Here is a 25631-nt window from a genome sequence, read left to right as displayed (position 1 = left end):
GTCCAGTGTGATACCTCTTGGCCTGCTGTACATGAGACCCCTACAGTGGTGGCTCAAAACCAAGGGGTTCTCCCCAAGGGGAAACCCACTTCGCATGATCAAGGTCACACGGCGATGCCTACGTGCCTTGGACATGTGGAGGAAGCCTTGGTTCTTGTCTCAGGGCCCGGTGCTGGGAGCTCCTTGTCGCTGTGTAACGCTAGTGACGGACACGTCCCTCACCGGTTGGGGTTCGGTCAGGAGTGGCCACCCTACCCACGGTCTTTAAGATTATAAAGATTATAAATCTAACTAAGCATGCAACAGCAGCGTCTCGTTCCCTTCGGGGAACCATGGTAATGGCAATTTTTTCATTGTACTTTATATTAACAAATGCAGTTAAATGTGACACTATACAGTTACAATGGTTGCCTAGTATTAATTATCCTAATAATATTATTACGTTATAGTGTTTTTTTTTTATATATATACTGTATAACAACAACGAAAGCAATTTGGATGTTTTAGCTTCCAGGGCTCAAAAGTCACTTTAATGGGCAAATACATGAAAATCAAGATGTTACAACCCTTATTTCATATTAACCAGAACAATATGATACTGGAACAAACACAACAAAACAACAACAACAAAATAATAATAATAATAAAGATGAAAAAAAAAAGAATAGACATAAAAACCCCTTTCCTGTAACATTCTGAAAATATACACAAAACAATTTGTAGAATTTCAGAATTAATTTCTATATGTCTCTCACACACAAGTGCACAAATACACGCAAACACACTCACACAGAAGCATGGTTTTTCTTTTAAAATGTCACAGAAGACCTGAAGCACACAATAAGGCAAGACTGATGTTCACATTCGATTCTTTGGTTAAGATATTACAGATTAGTTTAGAAACTTTCACACACACACACACACACACACACACACACACACACACACACACACACACACACACACACACACAAATTCCAAAAGGAGAATGTACAACGAAATAAACAGTCCTCAGTTATTTATGCAACATCAACATGTGCATTCCATAATGTACCAATTAATAATACCATAAATAATCAGATGACTGCGACTGATTATGTCTGACATTTAAAATCATATGTAACCATTGAAGGTGACTGTGGGTTAAAAAAAACAAAAACAAAACAAAACCAATAACACCAAGATGGATGCCATGTGTGGAAGCACAAATGTAAAAAAAAGTGTAATGAATCCATGACTCCACATACTGTATATACTAACATTAAAAACTCCTTTTAAAAAAAGAGTGTTTCTACATTACTGAAAAAACCTGAGAAAACGTGGATCGGAATAGCCCAGATCTTATTGCACATTTTGATATGGAATTAACGGTTAATTTCACTTTGTGCTGTTCAAAATCTTTGCTTGACCAATGGCACGACTTACAAAAATTGAGAGTACCACTGAAATATTGAAGTTTTACATTAAAATGTAATGTTTTTTTTTCTTTTTTTTTTTCTCTGTCTTTGTTTTAAAATACAATGTTTTTTATTAGGAAAATACTGGAGCACCCAGTTAGGTGTAATTGCTTTGGTGATGATGTAATTAGCATGTAGTTCATAGATTAAAAACACTGAGAAATCAAAACCAAGTGTTACATGCTGAGATTTGTTTTGTCCCGCTGTAACCCGTTTATGCAACAGCAGATTTGCCCTCTTTGTTTTAAATAGAGTTAAGTGATCTACTGAATTTTCCTGCTCTCTTGCCAGTACGGCGAAGGTAGACACAGAAGTGATAAGGCACTCAAAATGAGGGCAATCTAGTAAAAGCATGCATAATCACAATAACCTTTATGGCAAAATGGTTTTAAACAAAAACTCTGCTTTAAAAACGCACTTTGCATGTCCATGGAAGCCTGTTTCCACCTCAGAATAAAAAAATAAAAAAAGCTAATTGTGACTTTTATCTCATAGTTCTGACTTTTTTGAGAATTATCAGAATTCTGTGTTTATGCCTTGCAATTCTTTTTTTTTTCTCACTATGGAATAAAAAATAAAAAAGGTAATTGCCACTTTTTTTCTTGTAATTCTAAGTTTAAAGCTCACAATTTGAACTTTTAGAAATTCTGAGACAAAAAAAAAATCAAGATTAAACTGAGAAACAGAAAAATCACTTTTTTGTTGCAATTTCAAGTTTACTTCTCTCAATTCTGACTTTATATCTTGCAGTTGTGACCTTTTTTCCTCAGAATTCCGAGTTTACATCTCACAATTGTCTTTTTTGTTTCCCCTACAGAATAAAAAAATAAAAAAGGTAATTGCGACTTTTTATCTCAAAATACTGACTATTTTCCTTGCAATAGCAAATTTATATCTCACAATTCTGACTTATCTTCTCAGAATTGTGAGTTTAACTCTAGTTGAATTGTGAGAAACTCTGAGATAAATACTTGCATTCACCTTTTTTTTTAATTCTGTGGCAGAAACAGGCTTTCATACATATCCATGTAACACCAGGAGGTAGAAATAGCTCACACTTTTGCATTTTCCAAAACAGAAAATCAAACCAAATTGAGAGTAAAACTTGCAAAAGTGTGTGACATTCGTGAAACACGAACCCTGAACTTTTTAGCAACTTGCTCTTACCATCACAAACATTCAGTGTCTCTTTCCTACACAAAACCGTTTTTATTTTCATCGTTCTGAGAACAATCTGAGCCCGCAATCTGTCAAAGGTCAGAGGTAGCAAGCTGCTGTGTCTACATGAAAGACAAACATACACCATCACAACATTCCTGATTAGAGAATTGTATCGACCAGAATTTCTTTCCTATTCACTTACAATTGCATTTAAAAAGACCTTTGTGCCTTCAGAGTCTGGTACCATAAACATGACAAGCATCAGAATCAGAGTTCACCCACCACAGATATTCAAGACCTCTACCCCACAAATCAGTAAGAAACAGAATTATCCCTGAAAGTACATTTCCTTTGCTTTTAAGGAACACGACTAAATATACAACAAAACCTAGTGCAGAGGATCCCGGTTTGAGTTTTGCCCATGATTGTGTTTATGATCTTCAGGTTTGTCTAATTTTCTTTTCCTCACTTTGTTCGTAAGTGTTCGTAAGCATTGGATGAACGTCATCTGGAGGGGTTATGGCAAAATGGTCATTCAGTCCTTGACTAGTCTGTAAACGTGATACTGTGCTCCGTGGTGACTTGTAGACACCTCAAACACGAACGCAATGCAAAGCAAAGTCTCTTGTGTGTCTCTGTTTGTGACAACCTGAGGAAGAGAAAAACACATTGGGGAAAAGTATAATAGAACAGTAGAATAGTAGAACTTCAAATAAAGCATGGCATAGCACAGTAAACATTTATGTTGGATGAGCATAATGACATAAGCTTGGAAATACATCCTTATCTTGGCTGTATGACATACTGCACATACTGATGGCTTTCACAAATTTCTAAGGCCTCTAAATGATCAACATGATCAAAACTTGCCAAAAACCTGTTACATACATAACAATCTGCTACATGCCTTCTGTCGTCTGACTGATAGTTTTTTTTTTTTTTTTTTAGAAAGAAAAGGGACTTTTAGTATAGTTGTAAAAATGTCCCCCACTCTATTTTTGCTGTGAAATCTTTACTGATTTTTAGTAAACATAAGAATAACTTTTACATTGTAAACTATTTAAAGTGTTTAAAAACATGTAATTTCCAAGAATGATTTAATTTATCTTATAGTCTTTCAAATTAGACAAACATCAATATATAAATATATTTAATGCTTTTACTATCACACTTTTTATCAATTTAAAGCACCCTTGTTGAATAAAAGTATTAATTTCTTAACTCTCATAATGCATTCAGGTCTGTTTTGACCCAGAAGACATAAACATTTCTAAAAAAAAAATAAAAAAAATAAAAAATGCATAATTTAATGAGGGACTGAAACTTTGCAAGTTCTTTGCAAAATCTTTTTTCTTAGATTTTTTTACAATTATTTTTAAGAGATATAGCCATTTAAAAAAATATATATATATATATATAAAAAAATAAATTGGTATGTAAGGAGTACCATTAGCTGCCAAAAATACTTTTTTGTACTTTTTGAGTTATATTAGCATCCAAAATTGTTTTTCTATATTATTGGCAAAAAAAAAAAAAACCTTTCCCCATATCTTACACTTTTGCAACTGATTAAGCAAGCAAAATGAATTTACCTATATTTATATTTACTAATATTTATGTTATTTTGTAGAAATAAATATCTAGGTTTCATAAATTTGTAGGTTTTTTTTTTTTTTTTTAGCAATCATGAGTTATAAATTAAAATGAATTTAATTAATTTAATTGTGTTTGGCCAGTTCACACTTATGAATTGAAAGAGGTCCAATCTTAAACCCTTACTTTGCCCTGTTTTCTCATTCTGTTACCTGCAGTATAGTGAAGTTCTCCAGGACGCTGTTCATCATGTATTTCTCTGGCAGGTGTTTGAGTTTATGGATGAAGTTGATCATGTATTCACACATGGGTGAGCGATGGATCCGGTAAATGTACCTCCCGCCCTCCACACGCGCATACTCTGTCTAGGGGTCAAAAAGTCAAAGTATAGATGATGCTTTGAAACCACTATTGTCAGCACAGACCGTCTACAGTAGATGACACAAACACAGCTATGAACAGTTATGGATAAATGGTAACCTCACCTCGACTTTCTCTACCACCTGCTTCCCAAAAGAACAGACTTTAGTGGAGACAGTGATGGTCATGTTTTCAGCGCTGCTGTACTGACTGCTGACCCCATAGAACGAGCCTGCACCATCCTGAACATTACTGCTGTTCAGATCAGCCTGAAACACATCACAGAAGAGAATCTGTTTGAAAATGTCTCACATAGACCAACATAGTGATCCTGGAGACCTTGACTAAGCAAAACTTTCATTTTTATGGGGCCTTTGTAAATTGATAGAAATTTGCAAACACATAACATTTACTGGGCTTTCAGGGCACAGCATTGTCAATTAAAACAGTACAGATCAACACGCATTAGTAAAAACCCACCCAGAATTTGACCAGAAAGAAGGCGTTCTGAGGGCCTTTCTCATACAGATCCTTCAGCCCCCCCTTCTTCTCTGGAAACTTGTCGTAGATCTGACGGATGTCTACGGCCTCCAGGAGAGGATCTGTGTACGAGGGGTTTGTCTGGGCGATGTGGACAAACAGGTGCTTGCTGTACTGTGGATTAAAAGGTGAAGAGGAAACCTTTATTGCACTTTCAAAACAAATGCATGAAATGTTGCCATTCCTGAAACATATTATGTTTGTTTTCGTCTGCGACAGTATTGCTGTTGTTAGCTAAAACTACTGAAAATCAGTTTCTGTAACTGAAAGCAGAAATAAAAAATGAAATATAAAAACTAGATTAAAAACGTAAAGTGAAACTTAAATAAAAATTATAAATGATGCTCTGGCGGCTAATTAAAATAAATAAGCTGAAGCTGAAGTACTAAATCTATTGAAACTGAAAGAAAAAGCTAAATAGAACTATTTAAAAAGCACAACCTCATGAAAATTACCACATAAATCACATAAACAAACTAAAATCAAAATAAAAGCATGAAAATATAATAATAATAATATAAAAATAAAACCTAAAATATTAATAAATACTATAATAGTATATAAACTAGACAGATAAGGTTTGCAGATAAACTTTAATGTTGGCTTGACAAAGCCTTTTCTGAAAGTTACAGGATGTTTCTAGCATATTTCACCATGTTGCTAGAATGATTTAAGTTGTTGCTAAAATGTTTATAGTATGTTTTATGCTACTAGCATGTTTTTCACACACTGCTACATTATGAAAAATTACCATGGTTTTACTACAAATAAAACCAAAAACGTGATTAGTAGTTAAACCAGGGTAACCACAAATTAACCATGGTTTTAGCATATTTCTAGCATGTTTTATCATGCTTACATTTTTTTAACACTGATATGTGATGGTGCTGATATATCATGTTGCGTGAGAAGGTGGGATCTACAGAGAACAGTCAAAGCAATGCAAATACATGTACATGTAAGTTTTGGACTTGAAGCAGCACTGAGCACACCGATCAGTGTATGACATCAAAGTACCTTGAGAGAGATTCAAAAGCACAAGAAGCTGTCTGCTCTCTAGAGCTCTCACAGTACTTTGTCATACAACAATTGGTCTGTGCAGCACAAACAAAGCCAAAACGTTGATATTTTAGGCAATATAGTAATCCTGGCCAGGACATGTCCTGGGAAAATGGCAAGTTTGGTCACCCTATACATACCATGCTAGCAACATTAGCAACACACTAATATGTGTGTGTTTTAACAGATTTCTAGCATACTTTAGCATGTTGTTAGCATGCTGCTATCGTGCTTTAAAAAAATATCCTAGAAAACACTTAGCAACGCTCTAGAAACCACCCAGAACACCTTGGGCCCTATCATACACTCGGCGCAATGCGGCGCAAGGCGCGGCGTAAGTAAGTGTTTTTGCTAGTTTTAGCCAGACGCAGTTCTCATTTTCCCGCCCTGTGCAGCGTTGTTTAAATAGCAAATGCATTTGTGCCCATATATGCACCTATGGGTGTGCTGGTCTAAAAAAGAGGTGTGTTCAGGCGCATTGCTGGCGCGTTGCTATTTTGAGGAACTGAAAACAGACTGCGCCAAAGACCAACTCAAACCTGGTCTAAAGTCTGGTGCAATATTTTTTCTATGTTATTTAAAGAGCGCGTTAGTAATATGCGTCTATATGGTGGGTGTACAAGCCGCATACACTTTGCTTCTTACACACACAGGGACATGCAGCAGCACACAAACATTTTTAAAATTGAAAAATTACATTTTCCCATGTAAATAGTGAACCTGCTATGGTGTGATTGCAACTGTTTTTTAAAGGGGATGGGAAATGAAACTCTCATTGGTTTATTGCACGTTACGCCCAAAAAAACACCCATTACTCATTAAGATAATAGGGACAACCCATTTAGACCATACGCCTGGGCGCGCCAACTATTACCCCGTCGTTAAACTAGCAAAAGTGGATTTGGAAATGCCCTGAGTGCACCTGCGCCGTGTGCTTTAGACCATGTGCTTAGATTGTAAAAATAGGGCCCCTTAACTAGATACTAACATTAACATGCCAAAAACCTCTCAGAACAATGTAGAGACCACATTGCACCCTAGCACTTTAGCATTAGCATAATGCATATATATTTAATCTTCTCAGCAGAAGTGTGACTCACAGTGTCAGGGTCTCTCTGGAGCTCCATGAAGGCAGAGTACTCCAGCATGCGGAGTTTAGAGGAGGCAATGGTCCGGTCCTGCCACACAGGCACAGCAGTGGCGCTCGGGGGGTGCGGGGTGGGTAACTGCTCATAACCTGTCAAGGAAACATGCTGGTTTAGGTCGGGTGGTTAGTCTGAGTTCACTAGGGTTGAAATAATCCTAGCACTTCATTACTTGATATGGGTGTAGGCAGTGGAGGCTGAAGGGTGGAGTACGGACTCGGTGCAAAGGGTTTGATGCTAGAAAAACATAGAGACAGATCAGCAGGATCTCACAAGAGCACTGTGATTGGTTCAGATGTCAGAAATACTCACTCCTGAGAAGGTCCAGGCTGTCCTGGGATGGGGCTGGGCCAAAACTAGACAATAAAACATAGAACAATACGAGTTTGAATGTGATGTTAGAGAACTGGTCAAACGAGGGTGACTTAAACTCTGAACTTACCCGGGCTGGAGGAGGATAGGGGTGCTGATGAAGAGGAGGCAGCTGACTCTTCATCACACTGGCAGAAACGATCTGAGCGGAGGAAAGAGCGGCCATGTTCTGCAGGGCTTTGTCTTTGGAAGCCTGATCCTGAGAAAGACACAAGAAAAGCTCATTAGAAGCACAGTTTCACTGGTGGAAAAATCAACTATTTGGAACAAAACCTGGATTGAAAGAAACTTCAGAACTTTCCTAATATCTCAAATTAATTTCTTTAATGGAATTTTAAAAATAATAATTAATTTAAATAATATTAGTTATGGTTACAATAAAAGTTTTATTAACAATAAAAACTTATTTAATTTATAATAAATGTTTTTAATAGCATACTTTTATATATGATAATATGCAATCTTTATGAAAAGCAGAATTCAAAGATATATAGACTACAATCCAAAGGTTTAAGGATCAGTAAAGTTTTTTTAAGGAATCAATACTTCTATTAATAATAATAACAGTAAAGACTTGACACTTATACAAAAAAAAAAAAATAATAATTCGTTTCCACAAAAATATTAAACAATTCAACAATGATACTAATAAATAAATAATACAAATATAACAATAAATACATAATAGAATGATATCTTAAAAATCATGTGACACTGAAGACTAGAGGAATTCAGCTTTGCATCACAGAAATAAATTACAATAAATATATTAAAATATAAAATATTATCTGTAATAATATTTCAAAATATTGCTGTTTTAATGTATATTCGATCAAATAAATGCAGCCATAGTGAGAAATCTTCTTTCAAAAAAAAAAAAAAAACCTTTTGAACAATAGTGCAATGTTAGTGCAGGATCTGCATGCTAAACTAAATGGTTTAGACAAACATGCAAAACTCATGCTACAAAGGGCACATATGATACGTGATGCATGATATTGTGCTTGCATTTAAATTCAGCCAGCACAGAAAACTTGAACAGCATAAAAATTCCATGATTGTATTTAGTTGTTACAGTTATTATAGAGCAGACTAACAAAAGAACTCTGATATAATAAAATCTTACAATTAACGACAACGAATAAAACACTTTCAAAATACTTTGTTCCGAATCTGCAGTGTTACGAATTTTCAGCAATAACAAACAAATATTTAAGGCAAAACTGAAACAGAGAATAGCAGTAGTGGTTGCTAAATTCATCCAAACTGTGAGACGGGTGACATTGGCAGCCAAAGCACTGAACTGCGCAGACTGAAGCACAAATCAGTGAACGCTGAGCGTCTGCAGATGCGATAAAGCCTTGCAGGCAAAGCAGACAACAAAACATTTCACTTACCAAGTTCATGGCCTAAAATTGGAAGGAAGAGAAACTGTTAAAAGTGCTGATGAGACAAATAGATCAGATGACACACTGATCAAATGACTCTGAGCAGCACAGCTGGACCGAGAGGTCAGGGTTTTCTCTTCTGATGCTGTATGTTCACAGAGTAGTGTTCTCTTCAGCTACTCCACTGAAAAATAACTCCTAATCGCTGCCTATTTCATTTACTGCTGGAAAAAAAAGGTAAACCAATGACCTTCTTATAAGAACAATCATAGTTCTCCATTTCACATTAAGGAAGTCATGTGTTTACTTCCTTCCTCACTAGACTCGCTCACAAAGCTGAATCATTAACCATGCAAAAATATCAACATTAACAAACTGGTATGCTTATGTGTATTATACATATTAATCTATGAAATATGGATGTTAATAAAACAATGTTAAATAATACAAAGTGTTTTTATGACATTACGTAATGTGTCAATAAAGAATATTTCTGCTGGAAAATATTTTGGACATTATAGAGAGAGTGAATGAATGAATGAATTAATTGATTAATTTTTAGGTGGAAATTTACATACAAATGCAAATTACACAAGCATAAGCTTCTATCTATCTATCTATCTATCTATCTAGCTATCTATCTAGCTATCTATCTTATCGCTGAATAAGTAAATGAATTATTGATTGGAAAAAAGTTGTTCTTTCATTATAGAGTGGCTAGAAAATAAATAAATAAATAAATAAATAAATAAATAAATAAATAAATAAATAAATGATTGTAAAATTGACTTAAATATAAACATTTTGGACATTACAGAGTAAATAAATAAATACATAGTTAAATACATTATCAATAAATAAATAAATGGTTAGTGGGGGAAAATTACTGGACATTATTATTATTATTATTATTTTAATTAGAATCTGAACACAAATTTAAATTATATAGATGTTATCTTATTAATTGAATGAATAAATAAACAAACAATAAATAAATAGTTAGTGAGGGGAAATAATTAAAGAAAAACAAGACAACAACCAGGTAGTTTTCTGTTTTTAGGTGGAAAAAAATGACTTACAAATGAGAATTATGCAAGCAGAAGTGATTAATCCAAACAATACTAGTGTACTACAACACCACATTTAAATAGCACAATGTTTCACTAAAGTGAACACATAAATCTCAGAAAGATGTAAAGTTGAGTATAGGTTTGAGTTATGGAGTTCAAGATAAGTTAGAGTGGGAGAAATAAATAAATAAATAAATAGTTCAGTCAGACACACACATTCCTTTACGTGTGGCATACAACAGAAAGCAATGCAATATTCAGTCAATCACCAGAGGGAGCCATCACTTTACAAGAATGCTGCTCAGTTCCATCACAATGTGTTTTAATGAATGCCTGTACACCACACACATTATGGTACATGTAAGCTAAACATCACAAGTCATTAAAACGTTTAGAGTGTGCCACAGATAGGAAGGGCTGGTGAGTTTAGGAAAAGGTTCAGGTCAGAGCAGAGCAGACGGCAGTGAACTGCATACCTTCAGCTTAGACTGAATCTCGCGAGACTTTCTCCGCGCAAGAACCTGCAGATGGCTAGACACCTGCAGGAAGGAAGTCAGAGGAGGGAGAAAGGAAGGAAGGGAGAAAAGAAAAGAGAAGAGAAACATTGAAAAGAAGCCACTAGGTGGCAGCACAGCCATACCTTAATGCCTGCTTGATATTCCCGCATTTTCTTCCTGGCTAACACCTGTATGTGACTAGACACCTGAGGCAAAACAGGGCCACAGACATTTGATATCATCCACCACACATGTATATATGTCATAACAACAAATCTGTCAAAATGACCAAGTGACCAATAAACCTTAGAGTACTGACTTTTTAATTACAGCATTGCAGTTTCAGTGATCACAGGAAAACAGCACATTTGCACTGCTTCAGAATTTGCAAAGAATAGATATATTAGACCTCTACTACAGATATATGCAAATTCTCTGTTTATAACACAGATCTGACACTTGTTATGATAAGATTATATTTATGGTGTAATATTGAAGGTGCATTAAATATTTTTTTCTTTCAGTTTTACACCTAAAGAATTGAACGGTGTTTTACCAGATATGTTTACATTTCTAATAATACGTAATAATGTGTGATAAATGTGCCTGTGAATGGGATAATCTCATAATAGCATCAATAACTAAAAATGTTTGCTTTTGCACATTGCAGCATCCACACCAATAGGTGTCAGTATAAAGTGCACTGTTATTTCAACCAGTGAAACAAAAAGAACTTGAACAAGCCAAAAAAAAAAAAAAAAAAAAATACTGAATCAATGACAAGCATCATAATCTAATTAAACCAGAATATAGTGATAATCTTTGACTTTGATATGACTTCTGTTGTACCCATTCAAACAAGTGCTAACAGAAACTGTCACATTACCTGTTTTCGAGTCCGGGTTTTTCCAGTCCGCAGTTTTATGTATCTTGCTATCAGCTCATTACGACCTGAAAAGGCAACAGTAAGAAACACAAGATTAGTACATATGCAAAAATATGCATTGCTGACTAACACATGCAGCTGATTAATAAAGCACTGAGTGGAGTGTCAGTAATAATAATAATAATAATGAAACTGAAAATGGATATTAAGTATGATAAAAAAAATTGTGTTAGCATTCATAACAATTAAGATGTCATATCTTAAAATAAAGTTCAATTCATTATATAAAACATGTTTAAATTGTTTTTCTGCTGCAGTAGCTCAACTGATAGAGCACTGCACTCATACCGCAAGGTCTTGGGTTCGATTCCCAGTGTTTTATTAATGCATAAAAGTGACTCCCAAAAGAATAAATATGAATATTTTTCTCTTCACATGTAATTTAACACTTTTATATAAAGCTATTGGGAACGAAGACCCACAGAAAAGCACACAAAATGCTGTAATGCCTCCACCAGCAATATCACAGTAGGGTGTAAAGCCTCCTATGAGACCATTCGTTTATTAATAGACCATTGAAAGACAAGGCTTGTGACAGAAGAGTCAGGCGATATGGGTGGTGACTTGGCAAAATAGAAAATAAAAAATAGGGCCACCATGTGTCAGGGTGTTGACCACTCAAGCTGTTCTAAGTGGACAAATGTTTTCATACAAAGAGCAATTTATTAAGAGTACAACAATAAATCAGTCTGTATAATGCCATTAGAATGAGAATATTAGAAAAAGGGACGGGAATCAAGGAAGACATGAGAGGAGATAAATTGAGGTCAAGAGATAAACAGGATTTCATCACAGTTTATAAAGGGTTGACCTTGTGAACAGCTGTGCAAAGTTTCAACAGTGAATCTTTCTTGACACCCCCACCCTCCCACTGGCATCCCACTCAATGACAGTCAGACCACCTGAACCCAATACATGAAACCCTGCTCCCTAACTCAAGCCAGGGACTCATATACAACATGTTGCCAGCAAACAACTTGTTTGGACATTGTGAATGTGCAAACAAATAAAGAGATCTGTGATAAGACAACCCAAATATAAATAAAGCACCATGTTTCCTATATGGTGCAGAAGATGCCAGAATTCGGGAAAAAGATCCTGTCATGATAGATTATTTGTGGTTATAGACTGATAAATTATTAATAGACCAATTTTTGACCGAGCGAATGGTGTTAGGTCGGCCAAGTCGGGTTACTAAAACAAATATATAGGTTGTCAAGACAACCATATATACAACTACACACACATATCCTGTAGGTTGTCCAGTTGTTATTTGGCCATTTATATTTGGAAATTTATATTTCACCATTCAAACTCTCATTCCGGGACACCAAAAGGCAGGTAGATAATTTTTATCTCTTAATGAGACTAAAAGAGTTGTTCTTTTGTACTCTGAGGTAGAGTAAAAAAGAGCAACCCCAACCCAGTTTGAGAGTTTAGATGGTGTGAGTGCTTAATACCAAGATGATACTAGAGTTGTCCAATGATTTATCACACCAACAAGAACAGATTAGAGCCTCTCCAATTTAATTTAATTATCTATTACTGATGAAATGACAACATATGCCAAAGTCAAAGAGGATTAGCCATTCAGACAGCCTTAGTGAGAGAGAAACATCCAGACATTGAAAGACAGAACACGTGTAAAAGAGAAGGCAAACATCTTCAGCTCCAGACATACAGAGGAGACTCTGATAGAGAAAGAGAGACTCTGGCTCATTTTCAGATTTTTAGCAGTCTTAAACTCCTGAGCCACAGCCAAAAGCTTTCAGAGGGCACCTACCCTCTAGCCCGCCTGCAAGCTACCTGCCCACAAATAGAGTGTTTATGACCCTAAACGAATGGCAGAACTTCCTGGGAGGCTTGGAGAGGAAGAAAGGAAGATAAGACAGGAACACTGTAGCAGGGAGTGTAGAAGAAGTCAGCAGACAGAGAAAGACAGAAATGAAAGGAGGACATGACGAGGGAGAAGTGGAAAGGTCTCAGATGTCCATCAGAAACACAGATGCTTCTGACTTCAGACATTCATCTATGAAGGCCACTTCATGGGTTCATTCATCTTTTGCCCAAAATGACTTACAGTACAAAGACTTTTTTACAAGGACAATCCCACAGGAGTAACTAGAGGCTCCTTCCTGCAGGTGTCACGATATGCTTTGCTTAAGGACATAATGGTAATACCTCTTGGTTGTCCCTTGTGGGACTCAAACTTGCAACTTTATGAGGACTAGCTCAGTTCTAAAGGCAGGGTTGTCTAATCCTGCTATTGAAAGGCCAGAGTCCTGCCGATCTCCTACACAACCGCCTTGAAGTTTCTAAAATCCTGAAGACCTTGATCAGGTGGTTCAGGTGTGTTTAATTAGGACTTGTGCTTAATTCTGCAGCACAGTGCCCCTCCAGGAGCAGGACTGGACCTGCATTGTGTCTCTGTGCCTTTCCCCCTTAACATACTGCAAAAAAGAAAAAAAAAATTGCTTCCAACTGATCTCTACCAGGCAAAGCTTACAGAGACGCAAACCTAACCATCCAGCAAAGGCTATTTACAACAACTACCTCAGAGTACAAAAGAGCAAGTCTTTTTGTCTCATTAAGAGCTAAAATTGTCTACCTGCCTTTTTGGTAGGAAAATTAAAGGCTGACCATTCCGCTGACAAAGTGCTGAGTATAAAAAGGGCCAGTTAAACATCCACTCCATATCAATGTCTGCATAAATACTCCTGCAGATCTGACTGAGGCTGTGCCAGAGGAAAGTGCTGATTTGCTCCCAGATTCCTCTAAAGTACGTCCAGGAAAAGCAGGAGTGAACTGAAACCTGCTTTGTACACATTTATCCCCCTCAAAAAAAAAAAAAAAAGCTTTCTTAATGGCTTTGGCCTATCCTTCTTTACTGAAATCAGAATGGGAAACTTGCGCTCCAGCTGGGATAAGCATGTGATACGGATTGCCACAGCAAATGAATAGTGTTTGCATATGTTTTTGGCCTGTATTGACAAGTATGTGAAGGTGAACCCAAGCTTGAGCTCTCATTTTCAATTATGTCAGTCCTGTTGACATAACCATTTGGAAGTGCTAAACTAATTGCAGGACTGCAGGACATTTTGGACTTGCCCTGTGGGTCACTTGGCAAAAAGTCTGTAGAAAGAAGTCAGTGAGGATGATGATTTGCACCTTGCCTCTATTAGTTCCCCTCTCTTTCATGGATCATTTTTCACCTTGACAGTTTCCTCCCAAAATTCACCCTGGTTAACCCTCCATTCCACCAGATGTGTGACTTTACTGACCAAAACCACCTGCTTTTTAACAACTCACCCACCACCCACCTGTTAACTTTGGCCCGCAGTAAAAGATTGAAAACTGCTAATCAAAGGAAAACCCAAACCAACGGCCAATCAGAAACAGGTGCCATGCCATTCAAATTAGATTCTCACAGAACTGGTGCCAGTCCTCTCAGTCATGATTCTCAGACAACACAGCAAGATGTGCTGTATTATATTCCAGCTTATCTCAAGGTAATGAGAGTAATTCCATATGTTGTATTTCCTGGATGTTTTCAACAGAGACACTAGACTGGAAACCTTCTCTATAGACAAGCATCACCTAAATGAAAACTCCTGCACTGTAAAAAATACTCATCGTTTAAAAAGACATGCAAATAATATAATTCCCTAACAAAAAGACAGTCTTACATGTTGAAGGATGCACTTTCTTCTTTGTGAACTTTCTTTGTGATTTTATCTCATTGTAAAGTGTTACATTTATCTTTAAAGGTAAAGATAAAAAAAAAAAAATACTTATTTTCTAAAGTGGACAATAGTCCCTTGGTGCACTTTTAACTACAAACAGCAGCAAAGTGACAACTAACATATGCAATTTTGTTACGACCTACCTTTGAAACAATAAATGTCAACAATAAATAAATAGTTACACTCTTTCTAGAACTTTATGTTGAGGAAGAGGATAGAGCAGAAACTTGAATTACCTACTAAAGAAACTGGTACATTAGGTGATTTCTTGAGATTCATGTAATTACAAGCTTACTATAAGTCACTAGCACTATGTATATTCATATGTAACAAATATGAAATATGACGTAGATAGGCAAAGGCAATAATTGCAAACAGTATGTGTAAATATGTCTTTGAGTTCAAACATTTCCAGAAGATCCTGTCTGAACCACTGGCAATCATGCCGAACATGTTTTGACTTGTTCTGAAACAGATATGAACACACACCAAAACTGTCAAAACATTTGAGCTGGAGCATGAGGCAACTGGACAGTTGGTCCATCTCCACTACGAGAGATCAAAAGGTCAAAAACGTTCTCAGATGATACCAACTCATAATACCACTTCAGGGTAACACTTATCTGAAGTGGAGAACATCAAAAGAACACATTTCCTGGAGCATGTACATCTTTCTCACTGAAATTAAACCCTTCTAACCCTTTGAAACATGGAAGGATACTCCCTGACATTTGACAACCCATGAAGAGATACCCTTCACCTTTTGACCCTTAAGTTCTCAACATTTACTCCCCCCAGATCCCTGTAGTCTTAATGCTTGTTGCTTTCCTCAGCACTTTCCCTCATTTAAAGCAACAGTTGTAAAATGTACTCACCCTCAGGCTATCCAAGATGCACATGAGTTTGTTTCTTCATCAGAACAGATTTGGAGAAATGTAGCATCACATCACTTGTTCACCAATGGATCCTCTGCAGTGAATGGGTGCCGTCAGAATGAGAGTCCAAACAGCTGATAAAAACATCACAATAATCCACAAGCAATCCACATCACCCCAGTCCATCAGTTAATGTCTTCTGAAATAAAAAGACTGTGTGGATTACCTGTGGATTATTGACTTTCATTCTGACAGCACCCATTTACTGCAAAGGTTGACAATTTTGACACAGACTAACAATTTCGAACACTTATAAAATTTGTAATGTAGCTTATAGATGGATCAGGAAATATCATGAGTCAGGCTCGAAACTGCATCATCCACATGAGCACAATCTTCACTAACCACTATGCCACAGTCCAGACATTTCCTAGAGAGCATTTCCACCCATCTCTTGCAAATGAGCTGTGCTTTGTCATTCATCTCACAAATGGAGGAACAGCAGTTCTCCATAATATCTCCTCAGAGGATCCATCACATCTGAGAAGCTTGTGCAACCGTGATGTTGTGCGCCTTCTCTGAGATGGTATTAATTCAAAACTTCATGTGAAAACAGACAACCGTAACTATCAACAAGCTCAACAAATAGCTACTACTAACATAAAAGGATGCATAATGATGAACAGAGCCACAAATTAGCCTAATTCAGAAAAGACCTTGAGATAATTTGCTAAATGCTAGCGTTGATATATTATTTCTCAAACAGCTTTGACACACTGGCGATAAACTAAAACGATTGCAGGTTGGGACTTCAAACAAGAAACTTGGCAAGACATCACAGGTGCAGGATGACAAATCAAGCTCATTATAGCAGCCAGACATTGGATGGGAACATCGGATTGTTTAACCAGTCTTTCAACAGTGCAATGAGAGTGAACTTTATTAGGAAAACTGCTTTCTGTTAGAAGACAGCAGGATTTTTGCAGTGAGTAATAAAGCTCTGAGGAACAGGTGATGATCAGGACAAAATAAAACTTGAACCTTCAGTTTCCACAGCATACCTGAGACAAAATATTCCTATAGCAAAGCATTGTGAGCTGCCTACATAGATAGCATTTTAAGACACCATAAGTGTGTTCCTGGCATAAAAGACAACCTTTATTTTACCTTTGAGCCCAACTATTTCTTATGTAGTCCTAAACTGTTAAAGTTAACTGGAAAATTGACTATTTATTTTTGTCCTCTATTTGGAACTGCTTTAACTGAATTTTGAAAAACGATTTTCCTGTTTAACACTGTAAGGCTGCTTTGGCACAATCTGTATCAAATAAAGCACTATATAAATAAAGGTGACTTGACTTGACTTCATTTAATACATTATTAAACACATAATTTGATAAACAATTAAAACTTAAGTTTTTTCTCTTTAGAGAAAAAGAGCAAAGAAGAGATTTTAATAAATTTATGAAGCCACTATAAATTAGTGTCATATATCCTGTCATATTTTGCACATTTAACTTTAATAATTAATATTGTTAATATAATATTTATAAAAAAAAAACCATACAATTCAAAAATTTACAGTCAACTATAAATGTGGTACTTTTCTCAGAAACTGAGCACATCCCTCAAAGAAAATTCAGTTTTCCATTAATCATAATAATAATAATTAATAATAGAGTCTGTATACTGTCCAACATGTCTTGAACACACAAAAAGGCAATCTCAGAAATTGAATTAAACATTCATGATTTCACTAAATATTTGTGTGCTCCATGTATTATTTGTGATAATTAAAGAATAAAAATGTTAAATTAGCATCATGCTAACACCAGACTCCACTGAAATCTCCATGTGGTTGATATGAGAAACGCTTCTACATACTAGTTCATGAGTGACCATTATACAAGTTGTTGCTTATGTGCATCAGATAGCCAGACTATTTTAGTGATGTCTAGTCAAAGTATATTTTGCGGCCAATGAACTTGTGTGCACTTGGGGTGGAAGAGAGAGAGGGGGCATATCAGGAGACTCTGTTCGCTTTTGGAGATTGACATCAGGGTCCTGGCAGGAGTATCGTAACTGGTCCGGGATGGGGCTGTTTGTAAAGAGAGTGTAAGGGGATGATCTTGATAAGAGAGGGGTAACACACAGAGATGATGGATCGCACTTCCACAAAAAGACAAAATGACTGGCTGTTGAAACAAACCTTCTTCATCTGTTGGGACGGGGATTAGAACTTGTGTGACAGACGTGGGTGGAGTATTACAGCGGAGGACAAGGCCACAGAGTTGTGGAATGTGTGTCCCCTTCAAGCTGAGGGGAAAAACAAAATAATGTGGGCTGGTCTCCATAAGCCTTTTCTACAGAGGGGGTCAAAGGTCAAACCACCTCAAAGCCAAATTAGCTCATTTGTGTGTGCAGTCATATATTAAATCCTGAAGCATACCAAAACCGGTTGACAAAAGGATTAGGGGTAGGTCATAAAGTCGAGTTTATCAGTGTTACATAATGTAATCCTGGCCCAGTCCTTACTAATTACTGGGTGTTCATGCTAATGTTTTGTAACATCACAAATGTGCCAAATAATTACCTTAAAGTGTGCTCACATTTATTGTTGTTTGATTTATTATTGATTGTTGTTGCTTTTGCTCCCGAAATCTAGAGGAATCCATGTGATTGGGAATTTTGTGCAAATGTGAATGATTTCCCCAAAAAGATTTTTTTTAACAGTTGGTCACGAGAATTTTCTGCATCGACCAGCAGAAAGCTAAATGGTTTGAAAGTGATTTCTGTGTGAGATGTGCTTTATACATCACTACACTTTTGACAATGAACAATGAAATTTTGCTGAAATTTTATGAATGCAGAGTACCTACTAGTATAGACAATAGCTATTTACTTTACTTCACACCAACAGTGAAACCACAACTTGAATAGAATTGCTATCAAAAATACTCCAATGGCTTCTGATCAACTAATCACAATAATGCAAGTCACCTCATTCACAAAAAATTCAATGGATTTCTTCTCCTGGAATGGTGCAATGGAAGTAAAAAAGTTACATACTACCGTTTTTAATTTTTTTTTAAATAGATAAATACTTTTATTCAGCAAGGATGCATTACATTTATTTAAAAGTGATAGTAAATACTTTTGTCACACTCTTGTCAAAGGAGGCGCACAAAGATAAAGGTAATCCAAATAACATTTAATAGTAATCCAAGATGACGAAGACTCATACAAAACACAGGGTAAAACAAACAGCATACACAACTAATAACCAGCAGTTAACTGAACTGACAAGGGAAATAAACACTCAAAAAATAAAAAGACAAAAGAAACTAAATAAAAAAACAAAAAAAAAAAACCAAAAATAAATGAACTAATCAAAGGACGACAGAAACTAAATGAAAACACAACAAAAGAAGTCCATGACTGTGACATTAATATTGTTACAAAAACTATCTATTTAACAAAAAATTCTGAAAAAACTTTTTCAGCATTGACAATAATCAAAAATGTTTCTTGAGCAGGAAATGTACTCGGTTACAAATGTAACCTAGGTGCCCTAAGATACGGGAACAAGTATTGCATCTGTTAAGATGCTATGGTAAAACTGATTTTTCTCCGATGACTGAAGCTTTTTCAGTAATGCAGTGTAACTGCACGGCCATTGGTTCATGCAGTAAATTAAAAAAGAACCAATTGTTCGGCAGTGGAGCCCGCCAGTATGGGCGGGGCCATCTGGCTATATAAGTGGGCATGTTGCCATAGGATTCTCAGGTTACTTCGACTGAAGAGTCGTGCAGCTGCATAGCAAGGCTAAGTATGCAGTACTAGTTTCCTTATCTCAGGGAACCGAGATTACGTTTGTAACTTTTGTAACGTTTGATACTTCACTCATACTGAGTCTGCAAAGACGCTTTGGGGAACCAGTACAATCCCGCCATTCTATGCTTAGAGGAATGACTCATACTTGCCTTAACCTGTTGAGCAGTATGGTCCCACATATGGGATTTTTCTTTCTGTAACCCTGGGAGTACGGTCCTAGATATGGGATTTAGAACATTCGGTGACGTCATATAATGGGGGCAGCTGTGGCCTAATGGTTAGAGAATTGGACTTGTAACCAGAAGGTCACAGGTTCGAGTCTCGGTGCTGGCAGGAGTTGTAGGTGGGAGGGAGTGAATGAACAGCACTCTCTTCCATTCTCAATACCCATGGCTGAAGTCCCCTTGAGCAAGGCACTGAACCCCCAGTTGCTCCCCGGGCGCTGGATATAGCTGCCCACTGCTCCAGGTGTGTGTTCACTTCTCACTGCTGTGTGTGTGCACTTGGATGGGTTACATGCAGAGTACCAATTCAGAGTATGGGTTACCATACTTGGCAAATGTCACGACTTTCACTTTTCAACTGCCAAATTCAAACTGCGTTTTCGCACTTTGGCTGATGCAGAGATGCCGCTGCACTTGTCAGATAATCACAACTATGCAGTGTTTTTAACCACATAATAATGTTTATTTTAGGTTTCAGACATTTAAATACAAAGTACTAGTAAAACAATACATTTAGAGTTTGTAAAATACACACGTTTATGGAAGCAGCAATAACAATGCATTCAAATATAATTTGCCAACGTGTTTTATTAATATCAGATACACATAGTGTAAGTAACTATAAAGTTCACTATTTTCTTCTCCCAGTTCACCGGCCACTTATTTGCATGTATTTCGGGAGAAATTGATGAATTTACATGTGGTAAATCTGACTGACAGGACTCTCTGAACTGCAGCGTAAACAAACATTTCGCCCATCTCACGTTACAGATAACGATCAACATCATTTAGAACGGTTTTTAAACAACAAAACACACTCATTTGCACATATTTGTTAATTGGAATATCAGATAGTTGATGATATGGTAAGCAAGTTTATGAATATTTTGAATAAAAAAGGAAAAACGAAATAAAAGCGATCCATCTGTAATTCAGTGTTAATGTGGCCGCGGTGTGTCATGTGATAAGCATGACACGTCGCCATGGAAGCAATAAGGGTAAACGTTCTAAAATAATGGTCGCCTAAAAAAACTCACTCTGGGGGGAACCGCTAGAATATTTTAAACTCACTAGTGAAAGGGTTAAGCACCACAAGAGGCCCAGAGGGACAAGTATTTGCAGGGAAACCCCATAGGAGGCAATAGGGTTAAACTCGTAGAGGTCAGCCCAGCCATAAGTAAACGTTCCAGGAAGAAAACCTACAGCCTCTGCACTTCTGTGAGGGCCAAGAACGCAGGTAAGCAAATCCTAAGACTGGTTTTGCCCTGAGGCAAGACTGAGCCCATCAAGCAGAAAGGATCCGGGCCTGTAAGTTCAGGACATCCAGATTATAGAACCTGATAAATGTAGACGGCGAGGCCCAGCCGGCTGCCGCACAGATTTCTGCAATGGACACACTGCTAGACCAAGCCCAAGATGAGGCCATGCCTCTAGTCGAATGGGCCCTTACACCCATGGGGCAGTGTAGGCCCAAAGAGGAGTAAGCTAGTGCAATAGCATCAACTACCCATTTAGAGAGTCTCTGCTTAGTGACTGGAAACCCTCTGGTGTGGCCACCAAAGCATCTGCCTGAGCGGGGCGGAACGCTCGATATAGATCCTCAATGGCCTGACGAGGCAGAGTAGTTTTAACTCCTGGTCTTCCTCAGAGGGAAGAACCGCCGATAGAATTATCACCTGTGCTCTGAATGGGGTGGAGAGCACCTTAGGTATGTACCTGAGCCTTGGTTTCAGGACAACCTTAGAGTTGTTGGGCACGAATTCCAGGCAAGAGGGGCTCACAGAGACTGCCTGTTGGTATCCCATCTGCTTTACCAATGCTAAAACCAGTAGCAAAACAGTTTTTAGCATCAGGGGAGTACCGGGAGCACCTAGGCAGCTGGAAGCGTGGGCTCTGTGGGCTGCTGAGTCTGCACTGATTTGTGGTCTTGATGGTGCATAAAGCCAGGTTGGTAGCACTGCACAGCTTCTTGAAGGCTGCAAGGTCTGGAGCGGACTCATCCATGCCTTGGAGCCGCGGAGGGATGCTGTTCTGGCTGGGAGAAGAGGACGGGGGATGCCTCTCTATGCGGAGAGAGCGGGGCACACGGGGGCTTGGCGGCCATGAAGCTTACTCATCTCCGGCCGCCGGGGTCCTCTGCCCCGCTTTTTTTCCTTGCAGGCTCCTGGGAGGAAGAAAACAGGAGGGCGCAAGGGGCAGGGTCACTTTCTGAGAAGAAAGCTGCCTGCGAGCACAGAGAGGAGAGACTCTTTGCAGTGGGGACATTCTGTCTCTTTGAGTGCATCCTCAGTGTGGGATCTCCCCAAGCATGAGATCCACTCATGGGATGGCGGCAGAGAATCGGGAGACTGGCGCTGCTGCGGTGCTGAAGGCAGCTGCAAGAAGTGGCAGATCATGACCTCTCTGCTCAGCTGATCTCACCGCTTCTTGCAGCTGCCTTCAGCGCCGCAGCAGCGCCAGTCTCCCGATCCCCTGCCACCATCCGGCGATCTACAAAGAGCAATATATTATATAGTCAGATGGCCCCACTCATATTGGCGGGCTCTGGCAGGCTTCATCACCATAGGCTTGTGCAGCTGCCGAGCCATTAGTTTGTTTTTAATTTACTGCACAAACCAATGGCCATGCAGTTAAACTGCATTATTGAAAAAGCTTCAGTCATCGGAGAGACAGGAGTTTTTCCAGATGCAGTACGAGTGAAGTCTCGATAGGGAATCAGCATATTATTGCCTTGTCCCAAATGGCACACTCCGGACTTGTGGACTTCCTCAGAGTCCACACTTTGGTGACATCATGTAGTGCAGACCTATAGGGCCCTTGGCGCGAATCCACGAGGGCGCATTGAGAGGTATTTTTGGGACAGACTCGATCGTCACGCCGGAAATAATGGTCTGGTTGTTTTTTGACAGGAGCTGCAGGTTCGGGGAATATGCTACCTATGTTCCATTTGAACTAAGATTACAATTTTAACGCATAATAAACATGTGCGTGAGTTTCAGATGAATTTACAGGCTTAAATATAAATACTAGGTTTACATATGACTCAGTAAAGCCCTGACATTCGGTTCTATTTATTTATTGAATCATAATGCCATAGTATTATTCAATGCGCTATTATTATGTTTGAGATATCAACCACTGGTCGATAACCATAATGTTTGTATAAACTGTAGGTAACAACTGGTAAAATGTACACCTAGGTCATAAAAACTGTAATGATACCTACCTTTTTTTTTTTTTATTAACGAGAAACCAGAAATATACAATAATAGACAGAAATTTAATTTATATGTTAATGCACAGAAAAAAAAACATGCCAGAGTGTACAAACCATTGATTGATTCATCAAAAAACTGAATATTCTTTAAAAATATGACAAGTCTTCCTTGCTTTTTTATTTATAATGTTCTCCAAACTGATGCAGTAGTCTTTTGTCTCCTGAAGAAAATTAATAAAATTTGGCTTGGATCCTGACCATTTCTTCTTGTGTATATGAAATTTTCCCAAAATAATAAACAATTGTACAATAAAATTAAAATTATTATTATTATTATTTTCATTGGAATAATACATACATATATCAAAATTATTTAATTTAAATATAACATTTGTTTTCCTTCTAATAAAATATACCACATCCACCCAAAATTTTTTTTTTTGTGTATATACAATTACAAAACAGATGGACAATAGATTATTTTACCATTGAGCAAACATCACATGAATAATCAATCTCTAACTTAAACCTCTCTAACACACTTTTAGCTGGATATATACCATGTAAAATTTTAAATGTAACCTCCGTAATGATACCTACACTTAAATATGGCATTTCGCAAGGATTCCATCAATTGCTCTTGAGCGAAATCTCCTCCCATCCGTTGTCTGATTGGCATTTCGCAAGGATTCCTGGGTAGTTAAAGTGTGAAGATCGCTTAAGGGTACAAAGGAGGCACTGCTGAGCACACTTCAGAGCGCTAAAATGCTGAATGGGACGGCCTACGGACTCGTAGACTCGGCACACACGCACAATTTAAGTCCACAAGACCGAAAGTCCATATGAAGTGCGCCATTTGGGACAGGGCCTATAATGATTTCTGAAGGATCAAGTGACACGGAAGACTGGAGTAATGATGCTGAAAATTCAGCTTTGCATCACATAAATGAATTACATTTTACAATATATTCACATAGAAAACCGTTTTCAATTTTTAAAATATTTCACATTATTACTAGTTTTACTGTAAATAAGCATTTAAAATATTTGGGACAAAAATGTACATTTAATATTAACAGGGCTTAAATGCTGTAATTTCTTTCAGTTCAATATTCATTCATCCATTCATTCACTAAAAACAACAACAACAACAACCTCATTTTGTTTGATTTCTATAACTTTTGTCCTGTTAGCAATCATAAACTGACCTCCTTTTAGAAAATGTGTGGTTAGTAGAAAAATCTCTGTAAATATGTAGTAATTTATACACTATGAAACCCAAACAAACATGAAACCACTCCTTTAAAGTATCAAGCATTTTAATAACAAATGATTAATGTCTCAGATAAAATCAGATAAAAATGAGACATGTCTCAATGATAAAAAGAAAAATGTCACACATGATAAGGCAGGAGGCTGACTCATGCTTTATTGTAAATGCTGACTCAAATGGGAGACACAGCATTCCTGTCAGTGGATCCCATGTGGGCTGGGGAAAATCTGGAGGTGGTCAGTGTCATAAATTCACTTTCTGATTCACTTCAACAAAACGCCCACAGCATGACTTGGCCCTGTTTGTCCTTACCTTGTTTCACTACATTTTTTTCCAATATCAGCACTGCTGCAATAAATAGCTGAGCCATGATTTTTTTTTATTTATTTTTTTTATAGGGGTATTTGAAAAACAACTTCACAAAATCTCTCTTATGACTTCTACTCTCTTGCTGGCAAGGTCTGATCTGAGCGCTAAGTAAATCCATCAAGCGACTCTCGACGGGCATATTCAGCTTTTTTAAGACTCACCATACATTTTGCCTTCGTCTGAAAGGATGATCTTTCTGCGCCCACAGGGGGGATAAATGGCCAGAGCCTCCTGGAAACTCTGTTCGATGTCAGGGCTCCAGACGCCCTCCGCATCGCCGTCCATTCCGGCCTTGTCCATCCCATCCACTCCATCCTCCTGCCCCTCCTCCGGGCTCCCGTTGGTGCTCCACTCGTTGGCTGCAATGGTGGCGGCTCCACCTGGGCCCCTACGTGAGCCCTCACACCCAGGACTAGGAGAAAGACAGAACGAATAACAAATCAATAAATAAATAAATTATCAAAATCAATAAAAGTTTTATTATACATTTTCCAGTCTGTTCTTTATA

The 25631-nt window shown here is 37.5% G+C and overlaps 1 protein-coding gene across 4 annotated transcripts in view; it reads right to left on the bottom strand.

Annotated features, from left to right (window-relative positions):
• Nucleotides 1-493: 493 nt before the first annotated feature.
• LOC109051313 (transcriptional enhancer factor TEF-5-like) overlaps nucleotides 494-25631 on the bottom strand; it is a 38111-nt gene continuing 12973 nt past the window's right edge. Inside the window, exons 2-13 of one of the 4 annotated variants that reach the window (XM_042712684.1) lie at nucleotides 25285-25535; nucleotides 11529-11593; nucleotides 10786-10848; nucleotides 9085-9096; nucleotides 7758-7886; nucleotides 7628-7671; nucleotides 7488-7552; nucleotides 7271-7407; nucleotides 5052-5225; nucleotides 4697-4840; nucleotides 4424-4576; nucleotides 494-3267 (exon numbers count right to left, since the gene is read on the bottom strand). In XM_042712684.1, coding sequence (XP_042568618.1) covers nucleotides 3154-3267; nucleotides 4424-4576; nucleotides 4697-4840; nucleotides 5052-5225; nucleotides 7271-7407; nucleotides 7488-7552; nucleotides 7628-7671; nucleotides 7758-7886; nucleotides 9085-9096; nucleotides 10786-10848; nucleotides 11529-11593; nucleotides 25285-25423 — 1239 coding nt within the window. In that variant the 5' untranslated portion in view covers nucleotides 25424-25535 and the 3' untranslated portion in view covers nucleotides 494-3153. Of the gene's footprint in view, nucleotides 3268-4423; nucleotides 4577-4696; nucleotides 4841-5051; nucleotides 5226-7270; nucleotides 7408-7487; nucleotides 7553-7627; nucleotides 7672-7757; nucleotides 7887-9084; nucleotides 9097-10621; nucleotides 10685-10785; nucleotides 10849-11528; nucleotides 11594-25284; nucleotides 25536-25631 lie in introns of all 4 variants that reach the window. The other 3 variants (XM_042712683.1, XM_042712686.1, XM_042712685.1) reach the window with 3 other exon arrangements.

Source organism: Cyprinus carpio, chromosome A23 (assembly GCF_018340385.1).
Source record: "Cyprinus carpio isolate SPL01 chromosome A23, ASM1834038v1, whole genome shotgun sequence".
NCBI lineage: Eukaryota > Metazoa > Chordata > Actinopteri > Cypriniformes > Cyprinidae > Cyprinus > Cyprinus carpio.
This window is presented reverse-complemented; position numbering and strand designations above follow the sequence as displayed.